Consider the following 20,334-nt stretch of genomic DNA (forward strand, 5'->3'; position numbering starts at 1 on the left):
GACCAATGGGTGTTAGACACTATAAGACACGGACACTCTGTTCAATTCAAACACAGCCCTCCGCAAATTCCACCTGCGTTCACCGCTCAGTCCCATATGAAGGCACTGCAACAAGAGGTTACACTCATGTTAGCGAAGGGAGTGATAGAATTAGTTCCAACATCACAGAGAGGCCAAGGAGTCTACTCAAGATACTTTGTCGTAAAAAAGCCGAACGGCAAATGGCGTCCCATTCTGGACTTACGCGAGCTCAAAAAGTCCTTAAAGAGCCTGAAATTCAAGATGCTCACTCTGCAGGAAGTGATCCGCGCAGTTCAAAAGGGAGATTTCCTGGCGTCCCTGGATTTACAGGACGCGTATTTCCATATTCCAATGTGTTGGAGCACAGGAAATTCCTACGTTTTGTAATAGGGCGAACCCACTACCAATTCACGGTTCTTCCTTTCGGGCTCAAAACCTCCCCCAGAACGTTCACAAAATGCCTGGCTCCAGTGGCGGCCTGGCTAAGGAAGCAAAGCCACCATGTATACCCATACCTCGACGACTGGCTGGTAAGGGGATCCTCCCCAGCGTCGACCAACACAAGTCTGCAAGCCACCATGCAGCTTCTACAACGGCTAGGATTCGCCATAAACTTCGAGAAATCCTCTGTGGCCATCGAGAACGCTGGTATTCTTGGGGGCACAGTTCGAGACTCAGCTAGGGCTGGTGAAACCTTCTCTCGACAGGACCTCGAGACTCATTCAACAGGCGGCCCGGCTACGGTGAAACACCAGGATCTCAGTGAGAAAGTATGTTTCGGTCCTAGGGGCCATGGCATCCTGCATCCATCTGGTGAGAAACTGTCGACTTTTCATGAGGCCAGTCCAGGAATTCCTCGCAGACCGATGGACACAGGCTCAGGGATCGTGGTCGGACAGGATAACCGTCGTCGACGACAAGCTACTTCGGACCCTTCAGTGGTGGCAGAGCTCCCACAATCTGAACAAAGGTGTGCCCCTACAGGAGCCGGAGTTCCAGAGCACCATAGTTACGGACGCGTCCCTAACCGGATGGGGAGCGCACATGGGTGCTCTCCAAACGCAAGGTCGCTGGTCTCCAACGGAGTCACTCCTACACATAAACGTACTGGAACTCAGAGTGGTACGATGGGCCTTGAAGGCATTCCTACCACACCTCAAGAGGTCGCGGGTGCGGATACTGACCGACAATACAACAGCCATGTTTTATCTGAGGAAACAAGGAGGGACACGATCAAGGACTCTCTCCATAGAAGCCCAGAAAACATGGCATTGGGCATCGAAGCACGATATCTCCCTCGTGGCTCACCTTCCAGGAGTGAGGAACTGTCAAGCCGACTCCCTCACCAGAAACATGGCCCAGATACACGAGTGGGAAATGGACACGGGTCACTTGAAGAAAGTGTTTGAGAAATGGGGCCACCCCCCTCTGGACGCCTTCGCGACCAAAGAAAACAAGAAATGCGAGAAATTTGCAAGCAGGTGGCCCCAAGAGGGTTCGGTGGGGGAGGCGTTCTCCTTCCCATGGACGGACATGTTCCTCTATGCTTTTCCCCCGTTTCCCCTCATACGGAAAACAATACAGTGGATACGCAGATACAATTGCCGGGTGATTCTAGTGACAACATACTGGCCGAGGCAACCGTGGTTCTCAGACCTCCATCTATCGCTGGAACATCCCATAGCGTTTCCGAAAGTCCCGTACCTTCTATCCCGGACAGAGGCACGGTGTGGCATCACGACCCGGACAGTCTCAACCTTACGTCCTGGCTCCTGACTTCTCGGAGTTCGGGGCTTTAGACATTTCAGAGGAGTGCCAAGAAATTCTGCAGGCGGCTAGAGCCCCTTCCACTAACAAATCCTACTCCTATAAGTGGCGGAGATTCTGCGAATGGTGTAGTAAACAGCGGGACCTACAACCATTGTTGGTGACGCTGGAACAAGTTCTACCTTACCTGCTACTCTTAGCAAAAAAGGGATTGTCCCCCTCATCGATAAAGGTACACCTGGCAGCCATCTCGAGGTTCACAAGGAAGAGGCAGTCGTCTCCTCTAGTCAGTGACAGACTGGTGAAACACTTCATGCGGGGTTTATTTCGAGCCTTTCCCCCGGTGAAACGTTTTCCCCCGGCGTGGAGCCCCAACACAGTGTTGGCAGGTTTGATGAAACCGCCTTTCGAGCCTTCACGTCCGACATGAAATTCATTTCGTGGAAGTTGGCATTCCTGATAGCTATCACATCAGCCAGACGTATCTCGGAACTACAAGCGCTGGTCGTGGACCCGCCCTACCTAAGATTCTTTAAGGACAAGGTAGTCCTGGCAACTAACCCTACGTTCGTCCCTAAGGTTCCGACGGTATATCACAAACACTCATCCGTGGTTCTGCCTACTTTCTTCGCCACTCCATCGTCTGCAGCAGAAAAAACTCTTTATACCCTGGACGTTAAGAGGGCTCTGAAATTCTACCTACATCGCACACAAGACATCAGGGCTACTCGGCAACTGTTCGTCGCATATGGTCCGTCGACGAGAGGTAAAGCAATCTCGAAACAGGGATTGGCCAGATGGGTCTCGTCGACGATTGTTTTTTGTCACTCTAAGGCCGGAAGGCCACTGCAAAGACATCCTAGAGCCCATTCTACAAGGTCGATGTCATCCTCTACAGCGTTATGGGCCGGAATTCCGCTGACGGACATATGCCAAGCTGCGGCATGGTCAGTGCCCCACACGTTTACCCGCCACTACTGCCTTGCCAGGCAGCATGCGGATGAGCTGCAGATGGGAAGAGCTGTCCTGCACCATCTGTTTCAGTAAGGTAAGCTCCACGTTGTGGAGAGTGTGTTTTCTACCTTTGATGACAGTATACTTTCGGTGGGAAAGGTTATATGAGTAAACTTATTACTGCTGCGCATATATGTTGAGTAGTAGGGTGAGGGTGCGTTACATTGCATTCTCACCACCGTCTCAAGTGTTACTGCTATATAATCTATTCTAAGCATGTGAATCCATGAAAGATCCAATGCTGGAAAAGGGAATAGTTTCTTACCTGTAACTCCATTTCTCCAGCATTGGTATCTTTCATGGATTCACATGCGCCCGCCAAGCCTCCCCGGGACTGCAATGTATGTGATGGATAAGTTTAAACCTTCCTACTTTGGAGGGGCCGAAATCTCAAGGGGAACCGCGGGGGCGGGCCTCTTATACTGGGACGGCCTGCGGAGCATGCGTAGGCGGGTCCTAAAAGGACAGGACACAAAAGTGTCGGAAGTTTTCCTATAGGAAAAGGCTATATATGTGTACCGAGGGGTCCCAGTCTGACGGGGAATATTCTAAGCATGTGAATCCATGAAAGATACCAATGCTGGAGAAATGGAGTTACAGGTAAACTATTCCCTTACAGGTATTCAAATAAACTTGTGTAACATATTTATCAGTCAGTTATAAAGCCTTCTTCAGAAGGGAGCAATAGAATAACACACAAACACACTTCAGTACTGTACACTGAGTTTCTAGATCAGTAAAGATCCTTTTGGGATGGCCCACACACACCCTACACCCACAGGTGACTTCAATAACTAGGGTGCTGGGGACATTAATATCTTAATGTTGGCATTTAGAATGCTCTTAAAAGTTGGTAAAAGGCAAAGGTTATTAGAACAACAAGAGACCACAATATTAAGCAGGCAAATACTTTTAGATTTTCATTCAGTTCAATAGGCTAAGCCAAAGTCAATGGGGGGAAAAGTCTTGCATAGGATGAAGCACTTCTGGTAATTAAATGGAAAAGTCTTGGCACAAGTTCTTAGTCTTTGATGAAAAGAAGAATCAAATGTAGGGCCACAAGCTCATTAAACTTGTGAGTTGCAGAAGTGGCAAGCACTCTACAGTAAGAGGTAAGTTCTCTCAGACTTTTTACAGTACCTTAGAAATGAAGAAAAGATGCAGTTTATGACTTCTGTTCCCAAAGGTTTAAATACATTCTCTTGGATACACTGTTTCCAAGTGCAGCAAAGTGAAATTGACTTTAGTTGGCATTGTAACTTACTAGACCCAGCACACCCTATCTTACAATAGAATGCTGGAGGGGTTACCTAGTATCTACTTTGTCTAGTTTCTCATGTAAATTTATTTTATGTTACCCTTTGCTCACTGAATGGCTGGAGGCAGTGGTTTCGTTTGAACTACCATGGTGTACCTTTATCCCGGGCTGCTTTCGCAGCTACAGTAAAGCACCCACGGGAGCCATCTTTGTCAAAATGGCGCCCGGTCTTCTTTTTTCACCATTTCTTTGTGTAAAGGTCCTTCTTGAGATTTACTGCATGCCAAACTAGGTTTGGTCTCTTTGTTCATTTTGTCTTTGGCGGGGTTCAGGAGTGAAACCCTCCTCTGGCTCCAGGGTGTCTGGGGTAGACGAAGTGAGGGAGGTGTCAAACTCCCTGTGCTTAGTCTCCCGGGAGACCCAAATGGACTCTGTTTGGCCGGCTGACTGTCCGGAAAGGACTGCCACCCTGCTGGGTGACTGACAGCTAGGCTGGAATGAATGGGAGAGAACTGAATAAAAGGCGAGTCCTTTGGCTTGGAAGGCAGAGTCAACCACTGTATGAAGGAACCAAAGAGCTTGAAGGATGCCTGCTGCAACTCCTGGACCGTTGGTTTGCACGGTGAAGCCTTGCTGCAGTGCCGAAACGCTAAGTTCGCATCGACGGAGAAGCCCCTGCAAGGACGACTGCTACCCTTGAGTTGGTGGGACCAATCCACTCCAAAGTAAGCCACCTGGACATCCATCTTGGAGCTGGTTGAATTTCCACAGACTTGCTGCTGGAAACCGTATAGCTAGGGAGAGGAACACCAGATTGTGTTGCTTTTAAGCTGGCCTAGAGCTTTTGGAAGAACCTCCGGACTCCCAGGAAGCAGGACGGACCAAGCCCGAGCTCCCTCAACAGAGTGCGGGACCCCAGAAGCAAGGAAAGTCCATCTCGATAGCCAGGAACTGCTGTGTTGCTACTTGCGGTAGACGTGAGGAGCTGAAACACTGAACAGCCACTGAAAGTGAAGTTTGCCGGCTTGCAAGTTTTGACCGTCCCAGTTCATTGGAGGAGTCCCCAGATGTCCTCCCTTCTGTCCCCATGACTGAGGCCCAGGAACAGCGAGATCTGCAGAGCTGCACGGGAACATAGGTCATCAACTGCACCTTTTTCTTCATTTCTAAGGTACTGTAACAAAGTCTGAGTGTACTCTTACTGTAGTGCTTGTAACTTCTACAACTCACAAGTCTAATCCGCTTGTGGCCCTACATTTGATTCTTCCTTTCATCAAAGACTCCCAAGAACTTGTGCAAAGCCTTTTCCATTTACTTACCAGAAGTGCTTCATCCTATACAAGACTTTTGCCCATTGACTTTGGCTTAGCCTATTGAAGATAGTGCTTCTTGGAAGAGCGAAAAGTATTTGCCTGCCTAAGAATATTTGTGGTCTCTTGTGTTCTGATAACCTTTGCATTTTACCAATCTCTGAAAGTAGTCTAAATCCCAACAGTAAGATATTAATGTCTCCAGCACCCTTGTTATTGAAGTCACCTGTGGGTGTAGGTTGTCTGTGGGCCATCCCAAAAGGCTCTTTACTGATTTAAAAAGTAAGACTGTACAGTATTGAAGTATCTTTGTTACTATTATATTTGCTCCCTTCTGCAGAAGGCTTTATAACTGACTGATAAGGTTTCTTGCATAATTATTAATTTAATATTTGAGTATAAGAGTTTATTATCTGTAACTGTGAATCTTTGTAACTCCACTACAGCTCACATTTCCCCTCTTGAGATAAGCCTGGCTGCTCAACACGCTACCAAAACTGTAGTGCAAGCTTATACCAAAGGTTGGTTTGCCTAGACCTGTAGTCGATTGTAGTATTCCCACAGGGTACTGCATACAAACTTTGCCTAACACATACCATTTGACTTTGGGTCAGTATTACAATGTTAATGGCTGGGTGTAGTATCGTTGCTTAGTTTTCGGGCAGTCTGGCCCTTGACCAAAGTAACCCTTCCCCCACGAGGCCTGAAGGTATTGAATACAGTTGCAGTGCTGAATAGGCCAACATCTGTTTATCAGAGAAGGAATGTGACCTTTACTTTATTATGGATCTGTTAAAACACAAAGTATTTCCTCTGTCACTAAAACGTATACTTGTCCATGTTTCTATTTTAGGCAAATAGAGAACCTGACGGTAAAGTTAATGATGGCGAGATTGAGCAAGATGCAAAGGTGGGATTTCTTTATCATTTGTTTGCCAAGTTTTGGGAAAAAACTATTTGTACAGTAGCAACCTGGTTGCAGTGGTATTTCAGTTTCGGGCTTAGCTTTAAGGTCGTATAAGTTGACACAAATGGGCCACTTGAGCCAACTGACATGGCTGTTAGGCTTGCATGGAGATACCTTGAGCGTTATAGACTAACAAAGTGAAGCTGTCATCAACCCTGTATCTGATGAACACCGGCCAGTTGGTCTGGCAGACTGGTGACTGACAAACTGCTATTGCTTCCATTGGGCCCATCTTTGTACCCCACAGCATGCTCATTGAATCTCCAGCACTTGATCAGTCATTGATTCACATGCTTTGAATACCTTCGGTTGGTTAGGCTGGAAATCCTGAGTTTTTACAATCTTAGTAAAAACGAGCATCTATTTCCACCTAATATTGGGGATTTTTACTTTTAATGACATGGATGTATAGGCTTGCGCTCAATGGTAAATTATGGAAATGGCCTGCAGAGACTAAGTTGTACGCTAAAGAGCACTGAGCTGGCTCTCCTGAATTTTCTTGTCATGTTTTTGATTCTTGAAATCCTTTCGTTCTTTTTTCAAACCTGTAGCTGCAAATGGGAAACCAATTGTGGTGTCCCATCCCTTTCCATCTGGCTGTTTCCAGCATATGCCCACCCCTCCAGAACCCAGCAGGTCGACACATCACAGATGGTATAGTGTTCCATGTCTTTCCATATATAGACCAGAGCACATTCATAATCTTTCCACTTTTAAAGATCAGGATCTTGAGGAGTCGGAGGCCATGAGAAGCAGGCAGATCCAGAAAACTACTTTAAACAACATTGGAAGAACTATGATATCCCGCAATGGTAGATGCATGCAGATGAATGGGGGAGAACCCTTGGTGAAGCAGAGTATTATGTGAAGGGTATAGGCAGGCTCTTCCTTTTGGTGAGATAGCAGCAGGTTTGCAAGGGTATACAGTCTAGATAACGTGGCCCCGGAAGCCTGAGGGCACAAAAGGTAATGTACAAAAGTGCAGCGTGCTGCGCCTCGGCTTCTGGGGACACGCTATCTAGAGCGCTGAAGGAGCAGGCAGCTGGAGGCCAGAGCCCGCAGTGGATAAGTGGGGGAGGCTGGCGCGGACAGTGTTGCGTAGCAGCCCCTCCCCACTGACGGGGACTGAGAAGGCCGCACACAAGGTTGCACCTTTGGAATGCAACCTTTTGTGTTGAAATCCACAGGTGCAACCTTGTGTGTGGCCTGTAGATCTAGAACCATTTTCAAGATCCCAGCAGTGATGTGAGGATGCCAGTAAAGGTTTCCAATGATGACTGACTTTAAATCCTGATGGATGCACAGCAGGTTTTCACACTGGTTGGTCCCACCATTCCAGAGGAGTAAGGCAGCTGGTTCAGATCCTTCCCAGTCGAGTTGAAGGCAGAGATCTGAAAGACAGTTGCTGGTTTGCCCACTGCTTGTCGCATCAGCAGTCCTTCAGTGGTTCCCATACTCTTCAGCTTGAGATGTTGTCTAATGGCTCCAGGTCCTCCTTTTGCTGAGCTCTCAGCTGGGGGCTGGCTCAGTCCACCTATGGATGGGACAACTTGCCACATCCTCCTCTGCCCAGCAATAGGACATACCATGGCTGGGAACACCCATCAGGTAGAAATCGCCTCAGCCCACAACTCGAGGGGCAATATCAGAGACCAACCACTGATGATTAGGCGATCAGATGACAAGAGTTTAATCCCTTCTGAACTCCCTAGGAGCATCCATCCATGGGTGGGACGGTGAAGATCAGCTGTTGGCCAGCCTACTTGACACTTGGCCTATAAGCCTTTTTCTTTGCTGTGTCCTGTAACCTGTCTGTGTACCCTCAATTGCTTCTTCTCATCTTTACTCTTGCCATACATTTTGCATGTTCTCTTCCTTTCCCTTCTACATCTCTTCACTCTCCTCAGAACCATCTTAACACTCTTCCATCCCTATCATCTCTTCTCCTTGATGCCTCCTTCTCGCTCCGATTTCTTTTCACAAAACCTACTCCAACCCTAACTTCCATTACCATGCTCCCCTGGTGACAAGGTCCAACATATGAAGCATACTCGTGGGACAGGTTCGGTGCGCAGTACAGGAACGCCAAGCAAACTCATTGCTAACTACGGCTTTGGATTAGACGAAAGGGTCAAAGCATTTGGTGGAACAGGTGCCCTCAGCACCATCGGAGAACCTCTGTGCGAGTAGTTCTCACTCTGTGCATGTTCAGAAAACTTCACAAATGCCGAATGTATCTGGCTCTGCACCGAAGGTTAGTGTACATACACAAAAACTAAAACCGCATGCACTGAAACCATTTTGATGCTGGTTGTATCAAATCTGGTTACACTGATGGTAGTTCCTCTTCACAGATGCAATAAAAAAACTAAAAAAAAAACTGCCACATGTAGAATTTCAGGAAGGTCAAGAGGAAGAGGTGGTTTTCCCACTGAAGGCCACACCTGGGGCTTGGATAAAGGAAAGGTTTGAGAAAACCTTAGATAAAATGGCCTCCTTCATGGAGCTTTTGGACCTGCATCCAATAAAACACAAACACATTATACATGAAGAGGAGGTTTCACATACAGAACCAGTGAGAGTAGAACCTACACCTACTTATGAGGAGGCCATCAAATGTATCTATATTCTGATGAGAAGGTAGAGCCTCTTGAGGAAGAACCGGACACTGAGCCAGGTGACTTCATGGTCCATCCCCAGACAACCTAGATGATCTTGTATTGTCATCACCTATCAATGCTCTTCTCCTCGATGTTAAGGGAAATCTCTGAAATGTGCTAATGCCTTCCATCTTAGAGACCCCTTTGCTGGATTTTGAGCGCTTGATTTTTTTTAACCTGGAGAGGGAGAGACCCTTCATTCCCACTCTCGTATTTTAATGTGATTTTTGGACTGTTTCTTTTGGTTGTGGAGTCTGCCAAACTCCATAGGCATCATCTTTTACATTGTGTCACACTGCACCTTCAGTGCAGTGGCACAGGGAAGTCCTTCCAGATTTCCCAAAAGTTTGAATACCTTCTCTGGGATAGACTATTGTTTCCCAGAGCAGTAAAGTGAAATTGACTTTACTTAAATTTGTAACTTTTTAGACCCAGCACACCCTATCTTACAATAGGGTGCTGGAGGGGCTACGTAGTATCCCCTTTGTTCTCATGTAACATTTTTTGTTGCCCTTTCCTCACTTAATGGCTGGTGGCCGTGGTTTACTTTTAACTACCGTGGTGGACATTTACCGCAGGATGCGTTCGCAGCTGCAGTAAAGCAACCAAGGGTGACATTTTTGTCAAAATGACCCCGGTCTTCTTTTTTTGCCATTTCTTTGTGGAAAGGTCCTTCTTGCGATTTACTCGGCATGTCAAAACAGGTTTGGTCCCTTTGTTCGCTTTGCCTTTGGCGGGATTCAAGAGTAAAGCACGCCTCTGGCTCCATGGTGTCTGGTGGGGCAGGAAGTGGGGGAGGTGCCCGAAACTCCCTGTGCTTGGTCTACTAGGAGACCCAAATGCACTCTGTAGTGATTGGCTGGCTGACTGTCGGGCAAGGACAGCCACCCTGCTGGGTGAGTGACAGCTAGGCTGGAATGAATGGGAGAGAACTGAATAAAAGGCGAGTCTTTTGGCTTGGAAGGCAGTCGACCCGTGGACGAAGGAAGCGAAGAACTTGAGTAGGATCCCTGCTGCAACTCATGGACCATTGGTTTGCCTGCTGAAGCCATGCTGCTGTGCTGAAACTCCAAACTCGTATCGACGGAGAAGCCCCTGCAAGGACCACTTCTCCCCTTAAATTGGTGGGACCAATCTACCCCAAAGTAAGCCACCTGGAAATTCTCTTGGAGCTGGTTGAATTTCCAGAGTTGCTGCTGGAAACCGTATAGCCAGGTAGCGGAACACCGGATTGTGTGCGTTGCTTTTAAGTTGGCCAAGAGCTCCAGGAAAATCCTCGAACTCCCAGGAAGCAGGACTGGCCGAGCCTGAGGCCCCTTAACAGAGTGCGCGACCCCAGAGTCAAGGAAAGGCCATCTAGACAGCCAGAAACTGCTGTGTTGCTATTTGCGATAGTCGCGAGGAGCTGAAACGCCGAAGTGCCACTTGTTGGAAAGATTGCTGGTTGCGAGCGGTTACCGTCCCATTGCAGTGCAGGAGTCCTCAGATGCCCTCCGTCTTGTCCCCACGACTGAGGCCGAGTAACGGTGAGATCTGCAGAGCTGTCCAGGAACAGAAGTTATCTGCTGCTCTTTTTCTTCAATACAAAGGTGTACTGTAAGGTCTGAGAGAATTTACCTCTTTATTGTAGAGTTGCTTGCATCTTCTACTACTCACAAGTCTAATCAGCTTGTGGCCCTACGTTGATTCTTCATTTCTTGAAGACTTATAAAACACTGTGCAAAGACCTTTCTACTGAACTACCAGAAGTGCTTTAGCTCATGTAAGACTTTTGCCCATTGACTTTGGCCTAACCTGTTATAACTGAAGGACTCTGCTTAAGGGATCAAAAAGTAATTGCCTGCTTAAGAATATTTGTGACTTCTTGTGTGTTCTAGTAACCGTTTCCTTTAATTTCTAAGAGTATACTAAATGCTACAGTAAGATATTAATGTCCCCAGCACCCTAACTATTAATCACCTCAGGGAGTAGGTTGTGACTGTGGGCCATCCCAAATGGGGTCTTCACTGTTTTAAGAATATTAAATCAAGTCCTCAAAATCCAGCAAAGTTGCTGGGGGTCTCTAAGGTGAAGGGAATTGTCCGATTTTTGAGAGTTCTCCCGAACACCACCTTAATTCGAACCGCCAAAATCAAGATGCCTGCCTCCGGAACATCTGCCTATCCTACTGCAAGAAGTGGATATCCTTCTAGGAAAGGGTGCCATAGAAGTAGCCCCGATTCTACAGGTAAATGAGGGTATTTATTCTGTGTACTTCCTTGTACCCAAAAAGGATCTCACCATGCGCCCTGTGCTAGACTTGCGCCCAGCGAACAAGTCCGTCAAACCTCAAAAGTTTTGTAAGGAAGTAATCCCGCTGTTGAAATGGGGGGGATTACATGGCAACACTGGGCATGAAAGATGCATTCTTTCATATTTCAATGTTACCAGCGCACAGAAAACACCAATGGTTCATGATGGTGTTTGTCCTCGATCAGTTTAATGTACTCCTCTTCGGCATTGCCTCAGTGCCAAGGGTCTTTACGAAGGTACTGGCAGTAGCGTCAGCGCACCTGTGCAGACTATCCGTCTCGGTTTACCCTTACGTCGACCACTGGCTCATAGCACTCAGACAACAGACCTCTTATTCGGTCTGGGATTCGCCATCAACGAGAAGAAGTCCAGCTTAGACCCCAGACAAGTCAAAAAATTTCTAGGGGCTCTAATTCGGACAAAAGACAGCCTCGTCTTCCACTCCGAGAGGGTTCAGAACATGCTGTTTCAGATCCCTCAGTATGTAGCCAGTCGGGAAGTGACGGTACACAAGGCCATGCGTGTGTTAGAAGTTATGGCGTCCTGGATTTACTTAGTTCCTCACGCGTGTCTGCGTCCCATGCAAGAGTGGCTTAACAGCCAGTGGTGTCAGGCCAGCGGTCATTGGGAAGATCTGGTAGTTCTCTCGCCAGCCCTCGTTCTTTCTCTGCAATGGTGGTTGAGGGAAAACAACTTGAAGGGGAAAACCCTTCACCACCCCTGCAGTAGAAGCCACTCTCACGACACATCTCTCGTGGGGGGGGGGGGGGGTAAATCACCTGCTCAGCAGACACCGCACAGCGTGTGGTCCCCACAAGTAGCATCCAACAACATAAATCTGTTAGAGCTACTAGCTGTATTCAAAGCACTGAAAGCCTTTCAAACAGTTACAGGGGACGACAGTCCTGATCTTGACAGACTGCACCACAGCCATGTACTACCTGAACAAACAAGGGGGCACACCCTCTCCAGGGCTATCCAAGCTGTCCCAAAACATTTGGATATGGGCTCTCAAACGCAAGATGTTCCTGTTGTCACAACGCGTTCCTGGGGAACTCCCATCTTCTCGCGGACATGCTCAGCAGAGACTTCCCACTGCCCATAGAGTTTGAATGGCGGCTACACAAAGACTTTGTCCCCAACGTCTTTGTGCTATGGGGCTTCAGAGCGATTGACTTGTACGCAACTCTGGAGAACGCTTAATGCCAAGATTACGCCTCCAGGTACCCCCAGAACCGCTCCAAGGGGAACGGTCTCTGGATAGTATGGTCAGGGAAATTTACCCCCGACTCCCCTGCACAACAAGATTGTGCACAAGATGCATCAGGAACCAGTTGCCATGATATTGGTGGCCCCCATGTGGGCCCGCCAATCCTGGTTCTCATCTAATGGAGATGTCCCTCGCTCACAAACTGCCCTGCCCGTACATGTTATCTCAGAACAGGGGAGGGATTCTTCAACCATGCCTGCAAACTCTGAACTTGGCAGCCTGGCTCCTGAACTCATTGAGTTCCGACACCTTCAACTTCCTCAGTTGCATGGACCTACTCAGGGAGGCGAGAAAACCCAACACCCGATATTGCTATTCCAGTAAATGGAAGCGCTTCGTTATCTGGTGTAATGCCAAGGGCATCAATCCCATTGACTGCGCTTCCACTCACATTGTATTGTTCCTGACTTGCCTACTAGACTTGGGCCTTTTTTAAAATTCCCTGAAGGTTCACTTAGCTGCTCTCTCAGCCTACACTACGTCACAACAAAAGGTGTCATGGTAGAAAATACCAGTTATCAAGTTTTTCATGGAAGGGGTTAAGAGGATTCATCTGCCCATTTCAAACCCAGCTCCCGGATGGGACCTAAATGTGATTTTGACTAGACTCATGAGGGTCTCCCTTTGAACCTATGCATGAGGTAAGTCTCAAAGATCTTCTCTAAGACAGCCTTGCTACTAGACAGCATGTGAATCTAAGCAGATATAATCCTCAAATGCTTTTAAGGCGAGAAATGCATATTTGAATACTTGTCGCTGTGAATCTCTGTGCAACTCCCCTGCAGCTCACATTGACCCCTCTTGAGATGAGCCTGGCTGCTCAGCCACACTACCAACCTCTGTAGTACAGACTTATACCAAAGGTTGGGTTCCTATTGCCAGGAGGTCAAGTTTATTGTAGTGCACCCAAAGGGTACTGCATACAATCTTGCCTTACACTCTATGCCTCAAACACTTGTGTATAGGCGTGTTATAAATGCCATATCATGTCATTTTATATAATTACCTCCTTTTAAAAGGCTGCAGTATTTTTCAGAATTGACTCATGAGTCAGAGGACACAGACTTCATTCATGAGATTTCTGAATAAGAAAAAAACAAATGGGACAGTATAGTCCTCTATTACAGCGGTCTTCAAACTTTTTTGGCCTGGGCCCCCCCTTGAACAACATTTGGGCAGGCTGCCCCCCAAAATGCCAAATGGACAGTATGTATAAATGTCTATGAACTATTGCGCGCTGTCACCACACCCTACTCCCAGTATAGACCCTGTGCTCCCCCCACCTGCTCCCATCAGACCCTGGGCTCCCGCCCATCCTGCTCCCACCACAGTCCCTAGGCTCCCCCTACCCCATTCCCAACACAGTCCGAGGGCCAGTGGGAGCAGGTGAATTGTTTTTTTTAAGTGGAGGGGCATAAATATTTCCCAGAAATGCCATAGCGACCGAGCACAGCGAGGAAGCCCGGACCAATCAATGGGGATTCGTGGGGGGTTTTCCACCTGTTAATTCTTTTTTTACATAATGGGTTAAAATGTTGCATTTTGGAGAATACTTTAAAAAAAAATAAAGGGTAAAAAGCCAAATAGTTGCAATTGGTGCTGGGGGGGACAAGGGGAAAGCATGGTGTTTTTGACTGGATATCCAGTAATAAAAAATACCATCCCTGTCCCCTGGGCTCCAGTGCCTCAGGAGAGCTGATGTTTGGCAGGTGGGTAGGGGGATTGTGCAACAAAGGCATTTTTAAAATGCCTTTGTTATACAACCCTCCTTCTCCCCTCTAGCCCCCTCTCGCCAAAATCAGCTCAACGGGCCAAAACACTCACACTCATCATTCATGCAAGGACCCATCACCATACAGTCACTCGTATCACAGGCATGCACGCATCCATACGCATTTAAATAAAAAATAAATTAATATAAACGTACCTTCTGCAGGGGCCTGTGCATGGGTGCTGAAATGCCCTGCTCCAGGTTGCTCTGTCCGTATGTGTGAGGAGGCGCGGGAGCTCACACTTGCACATACAGACCTGCAGTGCCCCAGCCAGCATTTCCAATGAGCCATGCAAAACTCCCCCAGCGTTGCATGGCTCAGTGAGCATGTGCAGCTGGCAAACTGAACTGTCAAAGGGAAACTTTGTGTTTCACTGGGCTGGCTCCTTGGCTCCTCGGCTCCTCATGATGGGTGAGGTGGGCCACTTGGTTGGACACCCCTCGCCCATTATGGATGAGCAGCCAGGTTCCGACTGGCCTACAGGTCAATAGGACGATGCCGTACCAAAAATGCTAGTGTAGGCTAGTCAAAATGGGCCACAACATTTCATGCCGTGCTCTCATGCCCCCCTTGGGACCACAGTTTGAAGACCTCTACTCTATTACGATCTGTGAAAAGTCTATTAATACTATCCCTTTCTGCTCCAGCTCTAACCAAGGCTGTTCATCCTAGCATTGAACAATGGTTTAGGCCCGCATCTACAGATCGTCTATTCATTATGGGCATCTCAAACCCAATTCACTGGAAGATACTGTTGAGATGGATTTCGAAACTCTGGCCTGGTGGACAGAGTTTAGGAGGCCACTCTAGTTATATTGAACAGGGGAAACCTTGGGATCTGTAGCCTGTTGGGTAGGAATTTGTAGAGTCCAACTGGTGTGCGACTTTACAAGACTTATCTATTGGTATTAGGTAACCCACCTTTTAATATAGGCTTGTTCTACACAAGCTCGTACTGACTGAGTAGCCAGGCTCATCTTAAGAGGGGTAATGTGAGCTTTAGAGTGTTGGGGCGAATTATCAAAAATGTGCTAATCCCTTCCACCTTAGAGCCTTCCAGCTCTTTTGCTAAACTTTGGGACTTTGAACTTTTCAATTCAATGTGTTTGTGTTTGGCATCCTCCTTTACAATTGTCACAAAGCACCTTCAGTGCAGTGACACATGGAAGTCTTCCAGCTTTCCCAAGGTTTAAATACCTTCTCTGGGATCAACTACTGTTTCCCAGAGCAGTAAAGTGAAATTGACTTTACTTGGGGTGTGCTGGGTCTAGCAAGTACAATACTATCTTACAATAGAGTGCTGGAGGGGTTACTTAGTATCCCCTGTGTTGAAATGCTCATGTAACATTTTTTGTTACCCTTTCCTCAATTGACTGGTTGGTGGCTGTGGTTTCGTTTTGAACTACCATGGTTTGCATTTACTGCGACCTTTCGCGGACCCCGTAACGTTGGCCGTGGGAGCCATCTTTTTCAAAATGGCGTCTAGCCATCGTTGTTAAAATGGTGCCCGGTCTTCTTTTTTCACCTGGTCTTTGTGAAAAGGTCCTTCTAGAGTTTTCCTCTGCGTGCCAAACCAGGCTTGGTCTTTGTTCATTCGCCTTTGGTGAGCTTCGGGAGTGAAACCCGCCTCTGGCTCCAGAGTGTTAGGGGTAGGCAGGAAGTGAGGGAGGTGCCAGATACTCCCTGTGCTTAGTCTCCTAAGAGGCCCAAATGCACTCTGTGACGATTGGCTGGCTGACTGTCCGGCAACAACCACCGTTCTGGGTGAGTGGCAGCTAGGCTGGAATGAATGGAAGAGAAATAAATAAGAGTCTCTTGGCTTGGAAGGCAGTCGACCACTGGACAAAGGATCTGAAGAAAAGCTTGAAGAGGACGGCTGCTGCAACTCATGGACCGTTGGTTTGACTGGTGAAGCCCTGCTGCAGGTCCGAATCATTAAGTTTGCATCAACCGAGAAGCCCTGCAAGGACGACTTCTTCCTATGAGTTGGTGGGACCAATCAACTCTCATGTAGGCCACCTGGACACCCATCTCAGAGCTGGTTGAATTTCCTCAGAGTTGCTGCAGGAAACCGTAGAGCCAGGGAGAGGGACACCAGATTGTGTGCGTTGCTTGTAAGATGGCCTAAAGCTTTTGGAAGCTCCTTCGGACTCCCATGAAGCAGGACTGATCAAACCTGACCACCCTCAGTTGAGTGCGGGACCTCCGATGTGTGGAAAGTCCACCTTGACAGCCAGGAACCACGCTTATTGCGATTTGCTGTACCGCAAGGAGCTGAAACGTGAAACGGCCACTGAAAGTAAAGTTAACCGGTTGCCAGCTTTGACAGTACCAGTACCGTGCTGGAGTCCCTTGACCACCTCCCTCTTGTCCCCATGACTGAGGCCCAGGAACAGATCTGCAGAGCTGCACAGGAACAGAAGTCTTCAGCTGCATCTTTTTCTTCTTTACTAAGGTACTGTAAAACTAGCCTAAGGGCGTACCTCTTACTGTGGAAGTGCTTGTAACTTGCAACTCACAAGTCTAATCACCTTGTGGCCCTACATTTTGTTAGTCTTTTTATCAAAGACTCCTAAGAACTTGTGCAAATACTTTTCCAGTTACTTACTTTGTATAGGATGCAGCAATTCAGGTATTTGGCCTATTGACTTTGGCTTAGCTCTTGAATGGATTGACTCTTCTAAGTTCTATCTGAAATTATTTGCCCTACTTATGAATATTTGTAAATTCTTGTGTTCTAATAACCTTTGCCTTTTACTTACTTTTAAAGAGTATTCTGAATGCCAACCGTAAGGTATTAATGTCCCCCAGCATCCTTGTTACTGAAGTCACCTGTTGTAGTCATAGTTGCCTGTAGTGTTCCCAGAGGGTACTGCGTTCCAACTTTGCCTAATATAGAGCTGTACAATTAGGGAGAATTCTCAAAAATGTGCTAATTCCCTTCTACCTTAGAGACCCCCAGCTCTTTTTGCTGGACTTTAGGACTTTTTACCTCTTAATTGTAATGTTATTTATTCCGTGTTTCTTGTGACTTCGGAGTCTGACGAACTTCATAGGCATCATCTTTTTTCATTGTGTCAGAGTACCTTCAGTGCAGTGACACAGGGAAGTCTTCCAGATTTCCCAAAGGTTTAAATACCTTGTTTTGGTTCAACTACTGTTTCCAAGAGCAGTGAAGTGAAATTGACTTTACATACATTTTGTAACTTTCTCGATCAAGCACACAGTATCTTACAATAGGGTGCTGAAGGTTAATTAGTATCCCTTTTGTCCAGTTTCTCATGTAATATTTTTGTTACCCTTTCTACAATTAATGGCTGGTGGCAGTGGTTACATTTTCCTACTATTGTGTGTTTCTACTGCGGGCTGTAATTGCAGCTGCAGTAAAGCCACCAAGGGTTCCCATTTCATCAAAATGGCCCCGGTCTTATTTTGTCACCATTTCTTGTTGGAAAGGGCCTTCTTGAGATTTACTCTGCGCTCCAAACCAGGTTTGGTCCCTTTGTTCATTTTGTCTTTGGCAGGATTCACAAGCGAATCCCACCTCAGGCTCCAGTATGTCTGGCGGGGGCAGGAAGTGAGGGTGGTGCCCGAAACGCACTGTGCTTAATCCCCTTGGTTACAGGAATGCACCCAAAGGTGATTGACTGGCTGGCTGTCCTTGGAGGACAGCCACCCTGCTGTGAGTGACGGCTAGGTTGCGAATGAAAGGGAGAAACCTGCATATAAGGCAAGGTCTTTTGCTTGGAAGGCAGACAACCACTGGATGCAGAAATCTGAAGAACTTGGAAGAGCCGCTTGCTGCAACTCCTGGACCGTATGTTTGCCCGGTGGAGCCCTGCTGCATTGCTGAAGCTGTGAATTTGCCTCGACTAGAGAAGCCCTGCAAAGGATGACTTCACCCCTTGAGTTGGTGGGACCAATCGACCCCAAGACGAACTCATCTTGAAATCCTCTTGGAGCTGGCTGTACTTCCATTGCTGCTGCAGGAACCGATTGCCAGGGAGAGGAACACCAGAATCGAGTCTCATCTTTAAGTTAGAACCGAGCGCCAGGAAGATCCTCTGGACTCGCATTAAGTAGGACTGACCAAGCCCGAGCCACCCCAACAGAGTGCTGGACCCCAGATGTGAGGAAAGTCCATAAGGTATCTGAGAACTGCAGTGGTGCTATTCGTGAGAAGCTGAAACTGTGAAATGCCGCTGATCTGAAGTTTGCCCATTGCTGCTACCGACCTTCAAACCGTAGAGTAGGAGTCCCCAAATGTCCTCCCTCTTGTCCCCACGACTAAGGCCCATGAACAGGACCTGCCATACTACAACTGGAACAGAAGCCAGCTGGAACCAATTTCTTCAGACCAAAGGTACTGTAAACTAATGGGTACTTGCCTCTTGTGTAGCCTTGCTAGCTCTCAGTTGAGACTTGACTTGGTTGCGCTTTGGCAGAGTTGCTTGCAGCTTTGCCCTTCACAAGCCTCCCAGCTTGTGGCCCAACAGTGATTTCATTTTCTACAAAGACTTCTAAAACAATGTGCAAGACTTTTTTACTTACCTTAAAGAAGTGCTTCAGCTCCCCTAGACTTTGCTCAATTGACATTGGCTGTCCTGGCTCCCTCTGACCTTGTGCTTTAACGATCCCTCAACAAAAGTCACACATTCTATAACTTGTGTAGCTGGGAAAGGGTTAATTTACGTTGCATGGGTGGTTCCTAAGTACTTACCTGCTTAAGAATATTTGTTAACCATCGTTTCATTCCCTAAACCTTTCACTTTTAACACCAAACTCAGTATTGCTCTAAATGTGTCAGTGATGTTTAATGTCCAGTTTCCTAGTGATTTAGGTCACCTCAGGGTGTAGAAAGTGTCATCCCAAATGGGTATCTACTGATTTAGTGAAACTGAGTGTGTATTTTATGAAGTATATTTTTGTGTTACATATTTTTCTCCCTGTTAGGCAAAGTTTGAATGCAGTACCCTCTGGGAACTATACTATGACTAGATGTATAGGCAGCCCAACCTTTGGTTATAAGCTTGTACAACACCGTTTTGGTAGTGTGTTGAGCAGCCAGGCTTATCTCAAGAGGGGAAATGTGAGCTGTGGTGGAGTTACACAAAGATTCAGTTACAGGTATTCAAATAAACTCTTACGGTTTCTTGCATAAACAATTAATCGGGCAGTTATAAAGCCTTCTTTATAAGTCAATGGGCAAAAGTCTTGGCTAGGATAAAGCACTTCTGGTAAGTAATGGAAAAGTCTTTGCACAAGTTCGTACGAGTCTTTGATGAAAAGAAGAATCAAATGATTAGGCCTGTGAGTTGTGGAAGTTACAAGCACTTCTACAAAAGAGGTAAGTTCTTAGACTTGCTTTACAGTTCCTTGATAAAGAAAAGATGCAGCTGGTGACTTCTGTTCCTGTGCTGATCTCACTGTTCCTGGGCCCAAGTCATGGGGACAAGAGGGAGGACATCAGCAGACTCCTGCACTGCACCGGCACGGTCAGAACTGGCAACCGGCAAACTTTACTTTCAGTGGCAGTTTCGCATTTCAGCTCCTTGCTGTACAGAAAATGGCAATAAGCGCTGTCAAGGTGGACTGTCCTCACTTCTGACCAGCTTAAAAGTAACGCATACAATCTGGTGTCCCTCTCCCTGGCTATTTGGTTTCCTGCAGCAACTCTGAGGAAATTCAACCAGCTCCGAGATGGGTGTCCTGGTGGCTTACCTTGGTGTTGATTGGTCCCACCAACTCAAAGGGAGAAGTCGTCCTTGCAGGGGCTTCTCTGTCGATGCAAACTTTGCAAGTAATCACTGCAGCAGAGCTTCACCGGGCAAACCAACGGTCCAGTAGTTGCAGCGGGCATCCTCTTCAAGCTCTTCTACGGTCCCTTCGTCCAGTGGTCGACTCTGCCTCCCAAGCCAAAAGACTCGCCTTTGTTCAGTTCTCTCCCATTCATTCCAGCCTAGCTGTCGCCCACCCTGCAGGGTGGCTGTCCTTTGCCGGACA

General features: G+C 47.3%; 1 protein-coding gene across 2 annotated transcripts in view; it reads left to right on the forward strand.

The window, feature by feature from the left end:
* The window catches only part of ANXA5 (annexin A5), a 393,243-nt gene that overhangs the window by 232,574 nt on the left and 140,335 nt on the right, over nt 1-20,334 (forward strand). For both annotated transcript variants that reach the window (XM_069631165.1, XM_069631166.1), the window contains exon 8: nt 6,224-6,280. In XM_069631165.1, coding sequence (XP_069487266.1) covers nt 6,224-6,280 — 57 coding nt within the window. The remainder of the gene's footprint in view (nt 1-6,223; nt 6,281-20,334) is intronic.

This window comes from Ambystoma mexicanum, chromosome 6q, assembly GCF_040938575.1.
Source record: "Ambystoma mexicanum isolate Mex_15411 chromosome 6q, UKY_AmexF1_1, whole genome shotgun sequence".
In the NCBI taxonomy this organism is placed as follows: Eukaryota; Metazoa; Chordata; class Amphibia; order Caudata; family Ambystomatidae; genus Ambystoma; species Ambystoma mexicanum.